Below are 17,683 nucleotides of genomic sequence, written 5' to 3'. Positions count from 1 at the left end.
AAAACGCTTCTGAAGCTCGAAGAACCTACTTAGAAAAGTTCCCGAACGCACTTTTATACGTGTTATTCAATATCTTCCGAATTACGGTCAGTTTAAACCAGTAGCCCATGAACATGGAAGACGGCCTGCTTTTCCAAGTCACGAGCAAGAAAGTTTGCCATTTGACCATGTTAAACTCCGACCAAAAACTGGTACAGAAGGTTGGCACTTCAATCCAGGACATCTCCCTTGACAGAATGGCGGATAAATAATACAATACCAACTGCTCCCTCTCTAGGCAAAAGGTGAAATTTTTTTAACGTGAAAATTCGTTACGAAGACCTCAATTCTGTGAATGGGATCTTGCTAAAATACATTAACAACGAAACTTTACATCATTGCTATTTTCAACTGATGAAGCTGGATTTAAATAAAGGTGTCTTCAACGTGCAGAAGACGCATATCTGGATAGGGGGAACTCAGTGTACTATCTGACCAAGTTATTTCTGGAAAAGGTTTGGAATTAATGTATGGACAAGACTCAGGAAGGCCTACTTATCGGGTCTTACACAATGCCTAGACAGCTAAATGGAAAAACATTTTTACACTTTTTAACAAATGCTTTCCCACATGGGTTTAATGCAGGTGAGGTAGGAGTTGATTAAAATAAAATTATTAAATTTAAGGGTCGTGGTGATTCCATAACGGACGTAAAGGCCTTTTTCGACAGACCTACGTGAATCATCACTGTTTTTTTTTTTAATTAGAATAGTGTAATTTACGCATAAGTCTTTCATTACAATTTGACATGAGCAGTCCTGCTCACGGTTGAATTTCCAAAATTTTCCTTTTGATAATTTTTCATTTAATAAATAAACGATTCTCCCTGCAGCATATAAGATGTCGTTTACTCTTCGATCGTAATGTGACCCGTGGTAATAATCTCTTTACCTAGGTGTAAATTATCATTATCACACTGAAATGATTTATCAATAATGAGCTTGAGCATTTTGAGGAATAAAGTTTTATTTAGATTTATGACACTTGTGTCAATGCCTCGAACGGTTATGAAGTTGTCAATGCGTTTATCTACATGAGGGTTGATTTTGGAAATTTTAATCAAACAATCATCTGCCCCAGTATCGGTAAGAAGCATACAGGGGTTTGAAGTGAGCTTATCCATGTGAAATATGGCGTATGTGGTGTTTGAGATGTTGATTGTCGTGATTCGGCCTCGACAATGTGTCCTCTCATCAGGACTGGATTCAGAGCTTCGATAGCTCAAAGAATTTGTATTGTTTTGAAGGGGTTGGTTTTGAATGAGAGGCTGATTTCCTGAATTGGTGGCTGACGATGATTTGCATTATCATATGCTCTTTCCCTACATCGGTCTATTACATGTCAATGTTTCTTACCTTCATGGGTAACGATTATTGTTTAAGTTACGATCTGATTGGTTTTGAGGGTTATTTGAGTGTGAGCTAGAGATGTAATGGACATTATGTTGAGGATTTGGAGGTTGTAAAAATCTACAATTGTGGTATTTTTTTGGAATTAGTTGAGTTGTCTTCTTACTCTTCGGCACCTTTTTTTTAACGAGGAAAATCCTCAAAAGACACCCTTCCGATCTTGTTTGGAGGGGCGTGTGGGGCTCGCTACTAAGGAAAGCAACTTCTGGCTCCATCTCCGTCTGCGTAGAAACGCTTTCTCTTGCTACTTTAGAAGCAGCCGCTTGTCCGAGGTTTTTCCCCGCTCCATAAAGCTTGTCGGCACAAGCTTTCAATGATTTCGCGGATTCCTTGATCTCGCGTTTCATGTTGTTACTAGTCCTAATTAGAGCCATCAGTTTCCCAAGATTCCAGGAAATTCCTTTCGATTAGGAGCTCGAGCTCCTCGATAGGGTCCTTGTCGGCCCCTTTCGGGGTGGTTTCAAGGGAAACCCTACTCGTCCCCTGACGAGCTGTCGCTCCCGGAGGAGCAGCATTTTCTGAGACCTCCTCGGCCTGCGGGAGCTCCTACTCAGCGCACTTTCTGGGGATGACAGATCCTCCACAATGGACCCTATTGTGGAGGATGCAAAATTTTTTAGTTACCCCCAAGTGAGTTCTCTTGCCGGCGCAAATATCGAAATAAATGTGGTCCAAGAAAGACCGATAGTCCCTAGATGATTTTAGGGAACCGAGCTAATTTGACCCCGAGTGTCCGATGATAAAGGCCAAATAGCCCAAATCACAAATAAGGGTCTGTCCCTTTGCTTGTTTATCGCAAAACGGTCGTTCTTGGTACCTACTTATGGTGGCAAAATGCGTACTTACTCGGACTTAATCAGCCAATTAAGCCGAGAGATGCGCAAATTCACACACTAAACTGAACTGGCCGCACTAAGTCCTTGCCCTAGGCAGCTTCAGAGCCCGAAAACTGCCCCCAAGTCACCCTGGAAGGAAGAAAAGAGGCAGATAAGTCCGAATGACCCGGTAAAGCACGGAGGAAACCCCAGCACGTTTTATACCGACGGTAGTTCTCACCGAACTCAACTTTTCGGTACCAACTCATTATGAATGAGACCAGCTTACAAATTCACAAATGAGGACGCAGCTTCTGCGTTGCGAGATTAGAGAAAAGGAAGAGAGCCTGTATATGTTCAGCCAACATTAAGTACTAAAATCCCTTGGTGATGCTATGGTCGTACCCTGGCTGAAGTTCCATTAACAAACTACCCGCAGCCTTAAACCGTGGAGAAAATCTTTTTTTTGGAGATGCCGCCATTAGGCATTGATACTGTGAATTTTGAGCGAACGCAGCATATTGCTTGAGATTTCCACAAAGCATAGGGCTGATAATTCTAATGCTGCCAAAGGACATTGCAAATAATTCTAATGAACACGGTAAGGCTATAGTCATAGGCGTACGAAAAGGATAAGTCGCGTCCTTGGCGAAATTTTTCCCACGTTTCGGATTTCGATAGAGGGTGAATTATCGGTATGAAGGAGGATGGACTTTCTTTCCGTGAGATTGCCCGAAGAACCAATCGGAACCACACCACGATTGCGAGAATATGGTCTTTTTGGTCTGAAGAAGGGATTCAGCAACATCGTCCAGCTGGACGTCCTCCTCGTAGCAGCAATGCACGTGGAGATCGACTTCTTAGACGGATGGCCATTGGTGATCGATTTCAAACAACAATGTCTGTTGCAGTAGATCGGATGAGAGCTATAAATCGTCGGGGGTCGATGGCAACAGTTTACAGAAGAATTTCGTATTTTGGCCTGCATTCATACCGCCCAAATCTACGACCGCCACTAACCTCCCAACACCGAGCTTCCAGATTGGCCTGGCGTCAAGAACGAGTTGATTGGAGTATATGAGTGGAACAATATCGTCTTCAGTGACGAGTCGCCATTTTGCTTATGGATCGATGATGATCGTAGAAGAGTCAGACGATATCGAGGCGAAAGAAGAAATTTGCAATTTTGTGAAAGGCGCCACACAGCTTTAACACCTGGTGGGGTGCGATATGTGTTGGTCGAAGATCTTCTCTTATGTTCATTCCAAGCACCCCAAACGCACGTCGCTACATTAACAATGTTTTGAGGTCAGTATGCACCCTTCATGCAAACTTTACCAAATGGCATTTTCCAACAGGAGAATGCAGGACCACACAGTGCGCACATTACTCGACAATACCTGGAAGAAGCACGAATGGAAATACTGCCTTGGCCTGCACGGTCACCGGACCTATCCCCCATCGAACATCTTTGGGGCAAGATGAGTCGCCGTCTTCGAAATTTACCGAGGCCTCCAAACAATGTGGATGACCTACGACATCATTTTGAGGTAGCATGGAATGAAATATCCCAGGAGGATATTGATCATTTGTTGCTAAAGCATGCCGGATCTAGTAAAACAAGCTTCGTCGGTGGAGAGAATTTTTTTACTGAAGTTCGGATTATACTTATTATATATTATATTTATATTATATAATACCTTTTTTAAGCAGAAAAGATAGGGTAAGAGATTTTTCTATTCGAAATTGACATACACTGCGGCAGAAAAAAGTTTTGATAGTTTAAAAGCGTCCTAATGGTCGCTTTTGGTGCCCTCTAGAAGATACATCAAAATCGTTTATAAATTTGAATTTCTCATCTCAAAAAAACCCTGAATGCAAAATTTCGTGAAATTAGTTTGAAGAAGTCAAAAAATATTAAAGAAAATCTTATTTTTTAACTTTGACACCCTGTAGCTCCGTTATTATCAACTTTCGTACTAAGGCAAATCTAGTTAAATCGACTTATTATGAGTTGTACTATATCTGATAGAGCGTTGTGCACGGAGTATCCGGACACCCTGTATATATTCAATTAAAGATCCATACTCCGCTCATCCCTTGGTACAGCAAATTCAGGATATATGCCAGCTCTTCGTCTCCAACGGTAACAGCATTCACCTTGTCTGGACGCCGTCCCTCATTGGTATCCCTGGAAATGAAAAAGCTGACCTGGCTGCCAAGGAGGCCTTAAACTTGGAACTTCCGGTTGTACAAGTTCAGCTCCCACGGCACCTTAGACATTCTTTCACACAGATAATTAAAAAAAAATGGCAAAACTATTGGAGTTCATCTAAAACTAAACTATCGCGAATTGAGCCTCTTATCCTGATGCCCAAAGCCTCACGCATGAACAGAAAGGACACCACTACAATCAGAAGATTCTGAATAGGACATACGAGAGTCGCCAATGGATATCTGATGGAAAGACAGAACCCACCACATTGTGCCCACTGTAATAACGTAGTCCTCACGGTTCAAGACATTCTAATTGATTGTCCTCAATTCAATACTAGAAGAGCTATTAGTGATGATCTCCAAGAAAACCATCTCGGATAAACAACATGAACTTCTAAGCTATCTAAAATCTGTAGATATGTACAGACTTATCTAAGATCAATATTCCGGATTAACGTAGATAGTAACTAAACGATATTAACAAATAATATTATTGTAGAAAGATCTGATGTATCAAGTGCAAATGATCTTGGATGTTGAGGCAATATAATTAATAATAATAATAAAAAAAAATAATAATAAAAACTTCCAGTGCACTTAGCAAATTTTATCACGGTACCATGTGGTGACGTCAATAAATACAGGGTGCGCCAACTAAAACGAAACAGAGCTGTTTTCTCGGTTAATAAAAAAGTTATGCAAAAATGCTCGGACACGTCAACTTTAGTGTGGAGGGGGAAGATTTTTTATTAGATATTTACGGTGGTTGTCTTCACCCTCTGGGCAGGAGATGAACCACCGCTGAAATTTTAAATGGGAAGGGGGGTCGAGTTATACATCAAATTAAAGGTGTTTTGAAGGGCTTTATGGTGATACCAAAATTTCTTACTTTCGAACAACCAGTGATGAGTAAAACGATTATTTCTTTATGAATACTACAAATACATAACGCATAAAATCACCTAAATCAATTGTTGTCCGTTAACTTCCTGACAGTGAAATAAATTTGCTTCGAATCTCTGTCGTACCTTCTGGAGTATTTCGGGGGTTATTTGGCGGCATTCATTAACAATACGTTCTCGCAAAACTTCCAAAGTTCCTGGAGGAGTGGAGTACACTTTCGACTCGAGATGACCCCAAAAGAAGAAATCTAATGGAGTCAAATCTGGAGACCTTGCAGGCCATTCAATTGGACCCCTTCTACCAATCCAATGACTAGGAAAATTTTCATTTAGAAATTGCCGAACGGCTAAAGCACAGTGCGGTGGTGCACCATCTTGTTGGAATGTCAATAGATTTTCTGAATAATCCGGATTATTTTCCACAAGATCTACTAATTGGGGATAAGCGAAGTCTTCCAGCAACTGAAGATAAGTCTCGCCAGTCAGATTTCCGGGAATAAAATATGGTCCGATAATGTGATCCACAAAAATACATAACTTTTTTATTAACCAAGAAAACAGCTCTGTTTCGTTTTAGTTGGCGCACCCTGTATAATTTTATCCCGTGTTTATGTTTTTTATTTTTTATGAATTACCGAAAAATTCAATCTCCTCCATAATACCATCGATTCGTCGAGCGGTAGTTCTTCACGTGGGCTATGAATGTGAGTCATCCTACTGTTGAAGCCATTTACAAGGGATGTTAATTTACGGAGCCTGCAGGTTCCGATGCAGTAGGCAAAAGATTCTCACAAAAGTGAAAACACCGCAGAATAATCGTAGATTGATCACTACTCATATATGCTTGTTGGAAATACCGGTACTTTACACAGGCGGTACGTCTTCCTAGTCGTCTTGCAGCCTGTTCAACCTAATGGTTCCCATATGTCATAGTAAGCCAATAAATACTAGTAGTTCTTCACGTGTAATGTCTTTCCAATTTGTTATGCGAAGTGGTTCTTTCGTATTTGCACGAAGGTAGAATTGCTAAACATGAGCGTTCGTCTTGCGAATAATAAGGTTCAGCTTTTCTCCGCGAATAAGTAAATCAAAGAAATCTCTGGGTGTGTTTCCCTAAGAAAAAAAAGTATAATGTTAGGAAAATGGGATTTTTACAGTCTAATGCAGATACGAACATGGATTGCGAGATGAACTTGCCATTAGATTGAACGAATAGTTTCTGTTCACCGGGAAAATTGGATTTTGCGGGGTTCAAATTCATTCGAAAACCCTATTAATTGGTTTGTAGTAGTTTGGAGAGGAATGGGATTTGTGGATAAGTCGTTGCTCCATTAATCACATTTTCACATTCCACATCTCCATTATCGCTACTTGGTGAGTGACTTGTTTCTTGATAATCCACATCACTAGTTTCAGAACTTCAATCCATTAACATTCCAATAATTCCTCTTCATTAGAAGATATCATTTTTTGTTCTTAGACTCGTCCGAGGCTTTTCGTTCCTGAAGTCCAGCTTGACTCTGTTCCATTTTTTTAATTTTAATTTTTCACTAGTTACAATCCGTTCCAATTTAGATTACATGGACAGTAAGCAACTATTCTTACAGAAAAGGAAAAGTGAACCAGAAGCTAAAAATGAAAAGAACAGAAAGGGTCGAAGGGTGACTGACATCTCAACCCCCTCCCTATTAGAGGCCGAACCTGTCGCCAAGCTCCAGTGGGTTATGTCTGTTCAATCTACTGGAATATCTAGAAGAATCCAGGAGATTCACCACGAGGTGGTTGGGGTGATTGTTTAGTTGGATCATGTACCTTCTGGCATATATCCGGGTTTCCTCTCTTATGGTTACTATTTTGAAGTCGTTATGCAGAGTAACGTACCAGGGGGCACCCGCTAGCGTGCGCAGAGTCTTCGCCTGGAACCGCTGCAGGATCTCGATGTTGGAGTTGCTAGCAGAACCCCAGAGCTGGATACCATAAGTCCGAACTGGCTCGATAATGCTTTTGTGAACTTTGTTGTTCAGCCCTAGTTGCGATCGGTAACCCAGACTCCTGACAACGCCATTGAGTTGATCCCTCTTGGTTTGGACGTGTTTTTTCCACGTCGTTCTCCGGTCCAGATGCATTCCCAGATATTCCACACATTTAGTCTGCGGGATTGGCTTGTCGAAGATGTTCACCAGGGGGCAGGTCACCTCTTCTCAGAGTGAGCGTTACATGCGTCGACTTGTCTTGGTTTTCCATCTGCTCAGCCACTCCTCCAATTTTCTGTTCCGTGACACGAAATAAAACTAAATAACTAAATTTACTAAAAAGTTCTATTCAAATGGGCTGATAAAGGCAGGATTCGATCCACTGCCGCCTAACACCGAAATAACCATTCTTAGACACGCGTGAAGGTGGCGTCAAAAGACGTCGTCATAATTCATATGACGTCTTTCGACGTCGTCAGCATTGAAAGGGTTAATAGCAATCTTGATTGCATTGCGCCATTACTCAACATGCTTAGCAACTATCGAGTTGATGAACAAGCTCATCAGCTCAAGAAAAAGCCCTGAAAGCTCCTTGTCCGAATCTACTTAAGCAAAACGACGAAGAAATGTTATGATTATAAAGAGCCTGGACACATAAGCAAAAAGTATCGGAAGTAACAAAATTGCAAGCAGTTCAAATCTTTTTTTTTTTTTTTTTTTTTTTTCCGAGGAGGGGGAATCTTCTTAAGACACCCGGCCTGGTCCACGACCGGGTAGTGTGGGATTCGACCGACCATTATGTCGCCCGCCTACCCACTAAACCCACCTCCCCTCTTCTGCCCCGGAACCGCCTCTCGGCATTACATCAGGGCGTCCTTTTCCCCTCCAGACTAGGTACGAACAAGGTTCCGCACCCCACTCTTCTTCCTCTCGTTCTCTCTTACAATCTTGGCCCTCAAGATCTTCTCTATCAGGCCCTCAAACGCTACCCACTTGCTCTTGCTCTCCACCAGCTTGTTCCCTATCGTGCTTCGGTTCAGGTCGAGTCCCCCCGCCCTTGCCTCGGCGCGATAGCTCTCCCACTCCGGACACGTCCACAGCGTGTGCTCCGGCGTGTCCTCCCTTTCGTCACAAAACCAACATTCCGCACTCCTTTCCACTCGTATCCGCTTCAGGTATTTCCCAAACACGCCGTGTCCGGTAAACACCTGAGCCAACATATACCCACTTTTCGTCCATTCGCACTCGTACCATTCACGGATCCGGGGTATGAAGGTCTTTGCCCGACCCTCATACTTCTCCCAGTCCCGCTCCCACTCTTTCATTACCCATTCCTTCACCCCACTTCTTCCTTCCCACATCATCCTTCTCTCCGTCACTCTAATTCTCACCGGAGGTATTTTGGCCAGTGCCAACACCGCCTCGGTCGGTGCCGTCCTGTAGGCACCAGCCACCCGGAGTGCGAGCATACGGTTTGCCCTCTCCAGTATGGCCGTGTACCTTCCATACTCCAGTTCGGTTCCCCAGACTGGAGCAGCGTACAGCAGGACCGACGATGCCGCCATCACCATCAACCTCCGTCTTTCATACCCCAAACCACTCGCCCTAGGCAGAATGCCGTCGAGCTTCCCAATCACCTTAGCAACCTTTTCGGAGGTTCGTCGTACGTGCTCGCCGAAGCGAGCATTTCTGCCGATCCACACTCCGAGGTACTTCACGCATTCCTTCGTCTCGTACGAGACGTCGTCCACTCTCAGACTCATGCTTCTTATTTTCCTTCGCCCGGCCAGCAGCACCAGTTCGGTTTTATCCGTAGCCATGCTTAACCCCATGCGTTCGAACGTGTCGGCGACCAGTTCCATGGCCCATCTGGTCCTCGCCTCTAGGGTTACCCCGTCCTTCGCCGAGACCACCAACGCCAAGTCGTCCGCGTAAGCCACCGGGGTGAAGCAGTTCAAATCTAATAAACCTTAAAAGTCTGGCGATGTCTGCAAGAGAATTTGGGAAAGTTTCTGAAAAATGTTTCTTTAAAAATAAAAGATAAGATAGCTCGTTCTCAAATAAATTATTTCTGAGCAAACTCAGATAGTGATTACTGCGTTAAGTTCGAAATACAGAACGTGGCTCTAACCGTTTAATTGATACTGTTGGTAAAAATTGCGCCTGCGCGTTTTTCAATTAGACTCCATTTTAGCACCTTCCGGCCCTAAAATCCATTACGAACGCGAAATATGCGGGATCCACATAGGGACTGTCGGGTCCTATGAATAAAATTCCAATTTAATTTGCGCATTGCAAATGAAGTATAGTCGCGTGCATTGCGCATGTCCTTCTACATGTTACATCACCGGAAAGTAACAAACACATTGTTCCTGTAACATAATAAATTATTTATTTATTTTATTTTATTAATTAACATAATTAATTATATATTAATAAATTATTTATTTTCGATTTCCTTGAAAATCCCTTCTGGCCCTAAGACATGTCGGAAAATGAAAAAAACAACAGGTTTAGAGCAACTTTACTTACTTATAGGACAAACTCTAGAACCTTCGGATTTTTAAAGTTTGGTAGAATCTATGAGACCCATAATAGGTACCAACAGAGGTATGGATAACGAACGCAGGACAACCCATGAGGATTCACTGAGTTGCAGCTCAGAGGCGAAAGGAGGATTTGACAGAGGGTGACGAATGAGTGGAAGTATTAAAGTTGATGCTGCGTAACAACCGGGTGAAAATTACTACTGACCGCACAAGAATTATGACCAAAGACATGACGCGATTATGGTCAAGCGACTTTAAAAAAGGCGAAGTTTCATTTGGGCGTTGATAATAGTTCTTGACACTCTTACATTTCACTGGTTTGTTAATTTTGTTTTTCTTTTAATCCTCTAGTGACGAATTTATTATGTTATTATTATTATTATACGTTGTGCCAAACGGACGTCCATGTGACCTTTATTGCCTGATAGAAACATTAATTGACGGGATGTGCCCCATAAAGGTTAACGAGAATTGTGTGAATTCTTGCTCTTTGCGTTAGGTCATGGGTAGCTAAATGGTGAAATGACGGGCCCTTTGTAATATAAGATGACAATATTTTAACAGTGTAGATCATAAGAAGGTTAAAATTTGTGAATGGATATTGCAAAGGTCGGCCGTGTGAGCTGCGGTTTAATGTAACCGTGAGAAAAATGATGGGGGGTCTCTAACTGTGGGAGAAGCGACGGAGTGCTGTTTATTAATTATTTTTAATATAAACGCATGCCCTCGGGGGTGACAAGGAGTCATAGGGCTGAAAAGACATTTTTGTCTCGATTCTTGAAAGTAACGAAGTGTCCAAAGACATACTTTTATTTTATTTAAAAAAATGGAACTTAATCTGATTGCAAAAGTCGCGTCTATGTATTCTTGTTTCGAATATTTCTTTATTTACGACTTTTTTAAATACAACTGACATATGACAATATATGACACTGACATATGACATTGACATATGACAATATATGACATTGACATATTATATAATATATGACAACTGATATATGACAATTCCAATACATATGACCTTTCAGATGTAGCCACGGAAACGGATGCAAACAGTAATAGAATTTTCTACTTTTGTTATTTGCAGCTTCGAAGAAAACTTATACATTTAGGGAGAGAAAAATTACAATAGTTTTCTATCGGTAACATCTGTATTGCTCCACGTAATCAAATATAGGACGTTCCATGTAAATTACAAAATTTGAATCGATAGATGTGGTCCTTAGGATCCAGAGCAAAGTCGGTGGATCGGCTGAATTCATCGGGATAGGATTTGTCAGTGTGGCCTAATGCCCACGTGAAGTCCCCGTTCTCACCAAGTACCTGGAACGAAACGGTACTTATGTGTATTATAAGTATATTTAAAAATATTTTATCATACGCCGTTCAACAGCTTCCAAAGATTTTAGTTTGGAACTTTTAACTTGAAATTATAAATTAAATGACAAAAATTAACCTGAGTTCTATGTGTTGTCTACGACGAATTATCTTCCGCCGTCACAAATGACCCCCTGCGGACGGTTGAAATAGCCTTTGTCGGGGTTTGCTTTGCCCAGGTATCGCACCCTTCTTGTGATTCTGTCGATGATAACCTCGCAATGCATGTTGAAGTCGGTGAACATGACGTTTCCGCGAGGGTCAAAAGTGACTCCTCTGGGTGAATCCAACAGCCCCAGTATGTTCAGTTCATCTCCGAACTTGTCCAGAAATAGGCCGTTCCAGCTATATTTTTTCACAAATCAAATTTCATTGTTAAATAGCTGAGTTGTAGCTTCGCTCGTTTTTCATTACACAGCCGCTGTGTGCAAGAGCGACCCTATATATGAATATTTGATACAATTTGAAGAAGAAAATCGTGAAGATCTTCATACGTTTGGCCAACTTTTTGCACAATTTTTCCACCGTGTGGCTGTGATGCAAAACTTACTCGGAAGAAGCTTTAAGAATATTCTCCATTTGCAAGGTAGTGTTGGAGAACTTTCCTTGGCAAATCTGTTCCACCTCCCCAAACAACTCTTCCTTTTTCTTCTCGACAACCCCAATCACTTGCCAAAACACGTTCTTCTATTTCCATGGTCGCCAGATACGTGCTACGTTCTAGATCATTTAACCAGTGGTGTAGATCATACGCGATGCTGTTCAAGCACGCTGTCGTGGTATAGAGTTCCTTAAGCAGTCGTCCTCGGGTGTACTCTGCAAGTTTGTATCGATTGAGGGACAAATACACAAGTCGATGTTCTAAAAAATGCAAAAATTTTGGGATTCAGAAACTCAAGACATTAAAATGCTTCAGTACTCGCCTTCGACAGTTGTTTTTTTACACAATTTAGTATGCGCAATAACAAAGATATTTTTAAACAATTTACCAATGAAGCATTTCGATTATTTATTTATCAGGTATGCGATTGCTACCAGTGCTTCTTCATGACAATCACGACATATCACATATTGTGAGTCACTACAACAGATAGTTCATGGGTCGTGGTGCTTCCATTCCACGGCCTGTTCGCCCATCCGATCTGACACTTCTCGACTTGCAAGTATTTATAGGATTTTATGAAAGGCATGCCCTACTCTAACGAAATACGAGATTTTGTGATCGTCTTGAAGCAGTTGTGATGACGATTCGCAAACAGGGTTGAGATCTTGAAAGTTATGCCGATCGCTATTACGAATTGGCTCATAATACTTTCCTCAAAAATATATTATCAAAACTCTTTATCGATAATTAAGAAAAATCATATCTGTTATCGTGCAACTTTCATTATGGTATTTTTTGTTTAACTGGCTTTTTAACGTAGCTGATCAGGCCTAAAAAACAAAATTACGAGACTTCGAAAACCCTCTGTGCTCTCCAAGTCCTCTAAATGGACTTGCATTTACGCTTTTTAGTTACCCAAGCCGGACAAAAGAAGTCGAATATCATCGGTGGACAGTGAAACGGTCTCGCTTGACCCTCCAACCTCATTACCCGAACCCCTTTCACCTCTCACAGCTCGCTCGCACGTTGGAGGCTGTAACCTCGTTTGAAGGTGATCGATCGATCTTCCGTTGCGTCTTGACGTCGCGTTGACGTTCGCATTGCTGGATCTTCGTTCAAATTGGGCTCTTGGTGCGCTGACCGGAAAGTTGTCGGGTGACGCTCTTTCGACCGATGCGTCAAAATGGTAGACGGGGCGGAAGCTCGTGAGTGGTATTCTTAAGAGTCGATTGACGCACCTTTCGGGTAGGTACGTACTGCAATTAGCAAAACGTCAGTGGGGTCAGTCCTCTTGTCTGAGCACAAGTTCTCACGAATTAAAAGATTTGAATTCGATTGTTGCCGAAATCGAGGACGTAGATGTGGCCTTGCGGGTCTAGAGCAACGTCGGTGGGTCGGTCGAATTCACCGGGATCGACTTTGCCACTGTGGCCTACGGCCCACATGAAGTCACCGTTGTTATTGAACACCTGGAACGAAAGAGCACCTATGTGCATTTTAAGCAGATTTAAAGATGTAGGATCATTCGCCGTCCAGATGTTCCCAACGGTTTTAGTTTGGAACTTTGGACGTTTAGATTTTAACGTGAAACATTACTTGAATTCTAGAATTCTTCGAGTCGGCTACGACAAACCATCCCCGGTCGTCACAAATGATCCCCTGTGGACGGTTGAAGTAGCCCTCGTCTGAGCCTACTTTGCCCAGGTATCGCACCCTTCTGGTGATTCGGTCGATGATAACCACGCGATGCATGTTAAAATCGGTGAACATGATGTTTCCGCGAGGGTCAAAAGTGACTCCTCTGGGTGAATCGAACAGCCGCGGAATGTTCAGTTCATCTCCGAACTTGTCCAGAAATATGCCGTTCCAGCTGAAAAGCTGAATGCGGTGATTCCGGGTGTCGGACACCAAGATGTTGCCGTGGGTGTCGCAGGTCACGTCCCACGGATATAAGAACTGGCCGACGTTGGATCCCCGCTCGCCGAAGGTGTGCATAAACTCTCCACGCCAGCTGAACACTTGGACTCTGTGGTTGTCCTTATCTGTCACCACCAGATGGTTCCCGGGAGTGACGGCGACCGCGGCCGGTCGATTGAATTCACCGTGTCCGCTGCCGTGAGAGCCGAACTCGAAGAGGAAGTTCCCCTTCGGGTCGAAGACCTTTCGAAATACGTAAATCAGTCGGATCTTCAATGTCGTGACAAGAGACGAAATATGTATTTTCGTAATTTACCTGAATTCTGGAGTTGCTTCTGTCGACAACCACAATCTGGCCCATGGTGTTAATGGCGATCCCCCACGGCCGGCACAACTCTCCCGGACCGCTGCCCGCTTTGCCCATCATGCGCGTGGGGGTTTCTCCATAATTTTTGACCGTCAGAATGCTCTCGCAGCCGAAGATCGCACGCGACATACTCCAAGGGACAGGGTTTTGTGATTTAAGCCCTTTAAATATTTTTCCTGTTATTTTTCCGTGTTTTACGCCTTTTACTTTTGAGAAACAAGTGAAAAATTGAAAGAAAACTGAGTTCAATTTCTTTAATGCGTTTAAAGAACTAAAAGTAAAATTGTGTTAAAAACCCTCTCACGTGTCACCAGGGTCTCATTGTGTTTACACTTACAACTGCGTGAAAGATCGGGCTTGGGCCGTTTGAGAAGTAACGTCGCCTTTTCCTGCGGAGGGATGTTCACCCTTAACTGTCCCCACATGGAGATATGTTGCAAAATCTGCTCTGCGGGACCTACAAACGTGACGTGGGCCTCCTCGAGCGGTTTTAATTCTCCTACGAGTAGATATGTGGACAAAAGGTATTCTCTCCATCAGGACCGAAGTACTCACCGATACTCTTCGTCTCATGCAGCGTCTTGCTAATCTGGAGATTGACCGCCGCATGTTCCCATGAATTCGTGAATCTCTTAGGGTTGATCAACAGCGCAGTGGCGTCGGCCAGACTACATTAAACGAAACGCATGTCACGAAGGGTGTTTTGCTTAGGTATGCCTACCATTGCTACTACGAAAACGACAAGTACAACTAGTGTGGTATTAGACTAAAGTTTCCCCTTGTGGAGTTTCCCAAGGAAACAGCTACGAGATAGCGCGACCTTACACATGAATATTTGATACGATTCGAAGAAGAAAATTTTAAAGATCTTCACACATCTGGCCAACTTTTTCACAAATGTTCCTCTGGATGGCCACGATGCGAAACTTACTCGGAAGAAGTTTTACGGACATTCTCCATTTGCAAGGTGGTGTTGGAGAGCTTTACTTGGCGAATCTGTTCCACTTTCTGAAGCAAGTCCTCCTTTTTCTTATCGACGGCCTCCATCACTCGAGCAAAGACGTTTTTTATTTCCATCGTCGCTAAATACGTACTGTACTCGATGTCATTTAATGTGTGGTGGAGATCATACGTGATGTTGTCCAAGCGCGCGGTCAAGTTTTGGATCTCATTGAGCAGTCTTCGGGTACACTCTGTCAGTGCATTTTGATTGTGGGAAAAATACACGAGTCGATGATCTAAAAATATACGAAATTTTTAGGTCTTTTTCAGACATTCGAATTGTATCATGATTGTTCAACAGTTGTTTACCTAATTTAGTACACGTAATAAGAGAGATATGACTTTTTCGACAATTTATCAATTATTTATTTCTCAAATACCTAATTGCTACCAGTAGTTCTTCGCGTTAGTCATATATCATTTCTTATGAGTCATTACAACAGGTGGTGCACGGGTCATGGTTGCCTTATTCCATGGCCTCTTCGGTCACCCGATCTGACACTTCTCGATTTATACGTAGTTATAAGACTTTACGAATGGCATGCCTTACTCTAACGAAACAGGTAATTTTGTAGCCGTGTTGAAGCGGTTATGACGATCATTCGAAAACGGGGCTCAGGTCTTGAGAGTTATGCTGACTGCTATTACGAATCGGCTGATAATCCTTCCTTTCCTCCTGATACATCATTAAAACTTTTTACCGATAATTGAAAAAAATCATATACTTTTCGTTACTTTCGTTTAATCGGCTTTTGTAACGTGGCTAATCAATTCTTTAAAATAAAATTACGAGACTTCAAACACCCTGTAGAGAACACATGCACATCTGTAAATCCTCGTATGTTCACTCGCCTTTATGCTTTTCAAATGCGCAAGCCGGACAAAGGAGCTCGAAGCACTGACTGCAGCTAAATTTGAATTCTGCCTGGTGGAGCGAACAAACCGTCAGCTGCGAAGGTGGCAGGTTGCTGGTGACATGTCCAACGCTACTGACGTGCGCCATTCGAGCTGGTTCCCCCAGAACCTCCTTCACAGGACCCAACTGGAAAGGGGGAAACGCCTGCGACTCCGCCAACGAAACCACCTGGGGAGCAGTGAAAAAGTTCTTAAATATGTTTGAGTCGGTGCTGGACGTGAGTAAACTCGTCATGGACTCCGAAAAAGACCCAAAACAGCTGCTCTCTGGAACAGATATATCATCGGTGGACCCTGCTGAGACGGTCTCGGTCGACCCTCCATCCTCACTGCCCGAGCGCCGTTCGGCTCCCACGGCTCGTGATGTTGAAGGCTGTACCCTGGTTTGATGGTGATTGACCGTACTTCCAGTGCCATCTGACGTCGAACCGGCGTCGGCACTGTTGGGTCCCTGTTCAAATTGGTCTCCTGGGGCGCCGACCCGACAGTTATTCCTGGGTGACACCCTTTCGGCCAACGCGTCAAAATGGTAGACGGTGTGCAAACTCGTCGGTCCCGCTCTTAAGTGCCGACTGACGCACTTTTCGCACAGATATATTCTGCAGTCATAACATATCGCCCTCGCTTTGTTAGTTTGCCGGCACCCGGAACAATTCTGGAAAGATCTCTCACTGATTTTAGACGAGGTACTGATTCAGAAACGCACTGAAAAAACTCACCACCAAAAAACCTTGGAGGAAAGGCGGATCAAATGGGCCCGACACTGGGGGGTACAGCGGATTGGGGCTCGTGGTTAAAGCAGGGCTCGATGCCTCGTCGAAGGACACATTCGTATCGGAGAAGAACTGACGGGCGTCCGCATGGAGGTTATCGTTAACACTGGGCGGAACTGCTGAGAATAAAAAACCAATTATGTAAATTAATAAATACCTCCTATCAGGTGGATTATTCATTATTCCCACTTTCTTTCTTTGGGGGAATTGCGCCTCAATGGAGCATTATTCCACACGCCCCCTCCAACAGCTTTTAGAGGAGTGAGGGGCGTTATTGCAAATGAAGAAGAAATGAACGAAACAGAGTGGATAAGTAAATACTTCAAGTTTAGGCAGAAAAGAAATTACATGCTTCAGGCATCACTTCTTTGAGTTCTTCATTGTTGAGCGCGTCCCCCAGAGCCTGAATATTGTCGTCGATTCCGCCACTTGACAAGCTTGATGCCATTCTGGATGAGCACTGAGTAAGCAGTAGGAAGAGCAGTAATTCCAGTTTTGGATCAGGCGTTCGCTCTCAGCACAACCGTCGTTCTTTCCTAATTGTTAATCTAGAAAATGTGATTGGTAGTTAATAGAGCTACAATGACAGTTGTGCCCAAATAATGAAACTTGACCAGGAAAAGCCAGTAGGGAAGAGGGTCAGCTGTATTTTAAAAACGATTCGCCATACTTTTAATAGCATCAAGTAATTAAACAATCATGTGGGACCGTTTCTCTAACATCTCTTCTAAAGGCACGAGTCCACTTGAGAGTAACTCGTGCGAGTCGCTCTCGAGAATTCTAGAAAATGAGTCTTCATTTGAGAGATAGTTTCACAAAAT

The 17,683-nt window shown here is 43.0% G+C and overlaps 2 protein-coding genes across 2 annotated transcripts; both read right to left on the bottom strand.

Annotated features, from left to right (window-relative positions):
• Positions 1–11,091: 11,091 nt before the first annotated feature.
• LOC136349613 (E3 ubiquitin-protein ligase TRIM71-like) lies at positions 11,092–15,487 on the bottom strand. The gene is made up of 10 exons (XM_066301296.1): positions 15,104–15,487; positions 14,728–14,840; positions 14,510–14,671; positions 14,122–14,333; positions 13,485–14,048; positions 13,202–13,357; positions 12,804–13,144; positions 11,835–12,718; positions 11,364–11,629; positions 11,092–11,230 (listed from the first exon to the last, which is right to left on the bottom strand). The coding sequence occupies exons 1-6, from the start codon at positions 15,247–15,249 to the stop codon at positions 13,205–13,207; spliced, it is 1,350 nt and encodes a 449-aa protein (XP_066157393.1). The 5' UTR covers positions 15,250–15,487; the 3' UTR covers positions 11,092–11,230; positions 11,364–11,629; positions 11,835–12,718; positions 12,804–13,144; positions 13,202–13,204.
• A 285-nt stretch (positions 15,488–15,772) lies between these two features.
• On the bottom strand, positions 15,773–17,415 carry LOC136349631 (uncharacterized). Its single transcript, XM_066301312.1, has 4 exons — positions 17,211–17,415; positions 16,809–16,981; positions 16,118–16,744; positions 15,773–15,850 (listed from the first exon to the last, which is right to left on the bottom strand). Exons 1-4 carry the CDS (start codon positions 17,308–17,310, stop codon positions 15,773–15,775), a joined length of 978 nt encoding a protein of 325 aa, XP_066157409.1. The 5' UTR covers positions 17,311–17,415.
• Positions 17,416–17,683: the final 268 nt, after the last annotated feature.

The sequence above is a fragment of the Euwallacea fornicatus genome, chromosome 39 (assembly GCF_040115645.1).
Source record: "Euwallacea fornicatus isolate EFF26 chromosome 39, ASM4011564v1, whole genome shotgun sequence".
Classification (NCBI taxonomy): Eukaryota; Metazoa; Arthropoda; class Insecta; order Coleoptera; family Curculionidae; genus Euwallacea; species Euwallacea fornicatus.
Note: the sequence above shows the minus strand (reverse complement) of the source record. Positions and strands in the feature narration are given on the sequence as shown.

Coding starts and splice junctions, on each gene's coding strand:
- LOC136349613 (XM_066301296.1), bottom strand. CDS start 15,249: ATGGAAATAAAAAACGTCTTTGCTCGAGTGATGGAGGCCGTCGATAAG. Junction 14,841..15,103: donor GTCCGTAAAACTTCTTCCGA/GTAAGTTTCGCA, acceptor CGTTTAATGTAG/TCTGGCCGACGCCACTGCGC. Junction 13,358..13,484: donor CGAAGAATTCTAGAATTCAA/GTAATGTTTCAC, acceptor CTTTCGTTCCAG/GTGTTCAATAACAACGGTGA.
- LOC136349631 (XM_066301312.1), bottom strand. CDS start 17,310: ATGGCATCAAGCTTGTCAAGTGGCGGAATCGACGACAATATTCAGGCT. Junction 16,745..16,808: donor TCCTCCAAGGTTTTTTGGTG/GTGAGTTTTTTC, acceptor AGATCTTTCCAG/AATTGTTCCGGGTGCCGGCA. Junction 15,851..16,117: donor TGCCACCTTCGCAGCTGACG/GTTTGTTCGCTC, acceptor ATGATGTATCAG/GAGGAAAGGAAGGATTATCA.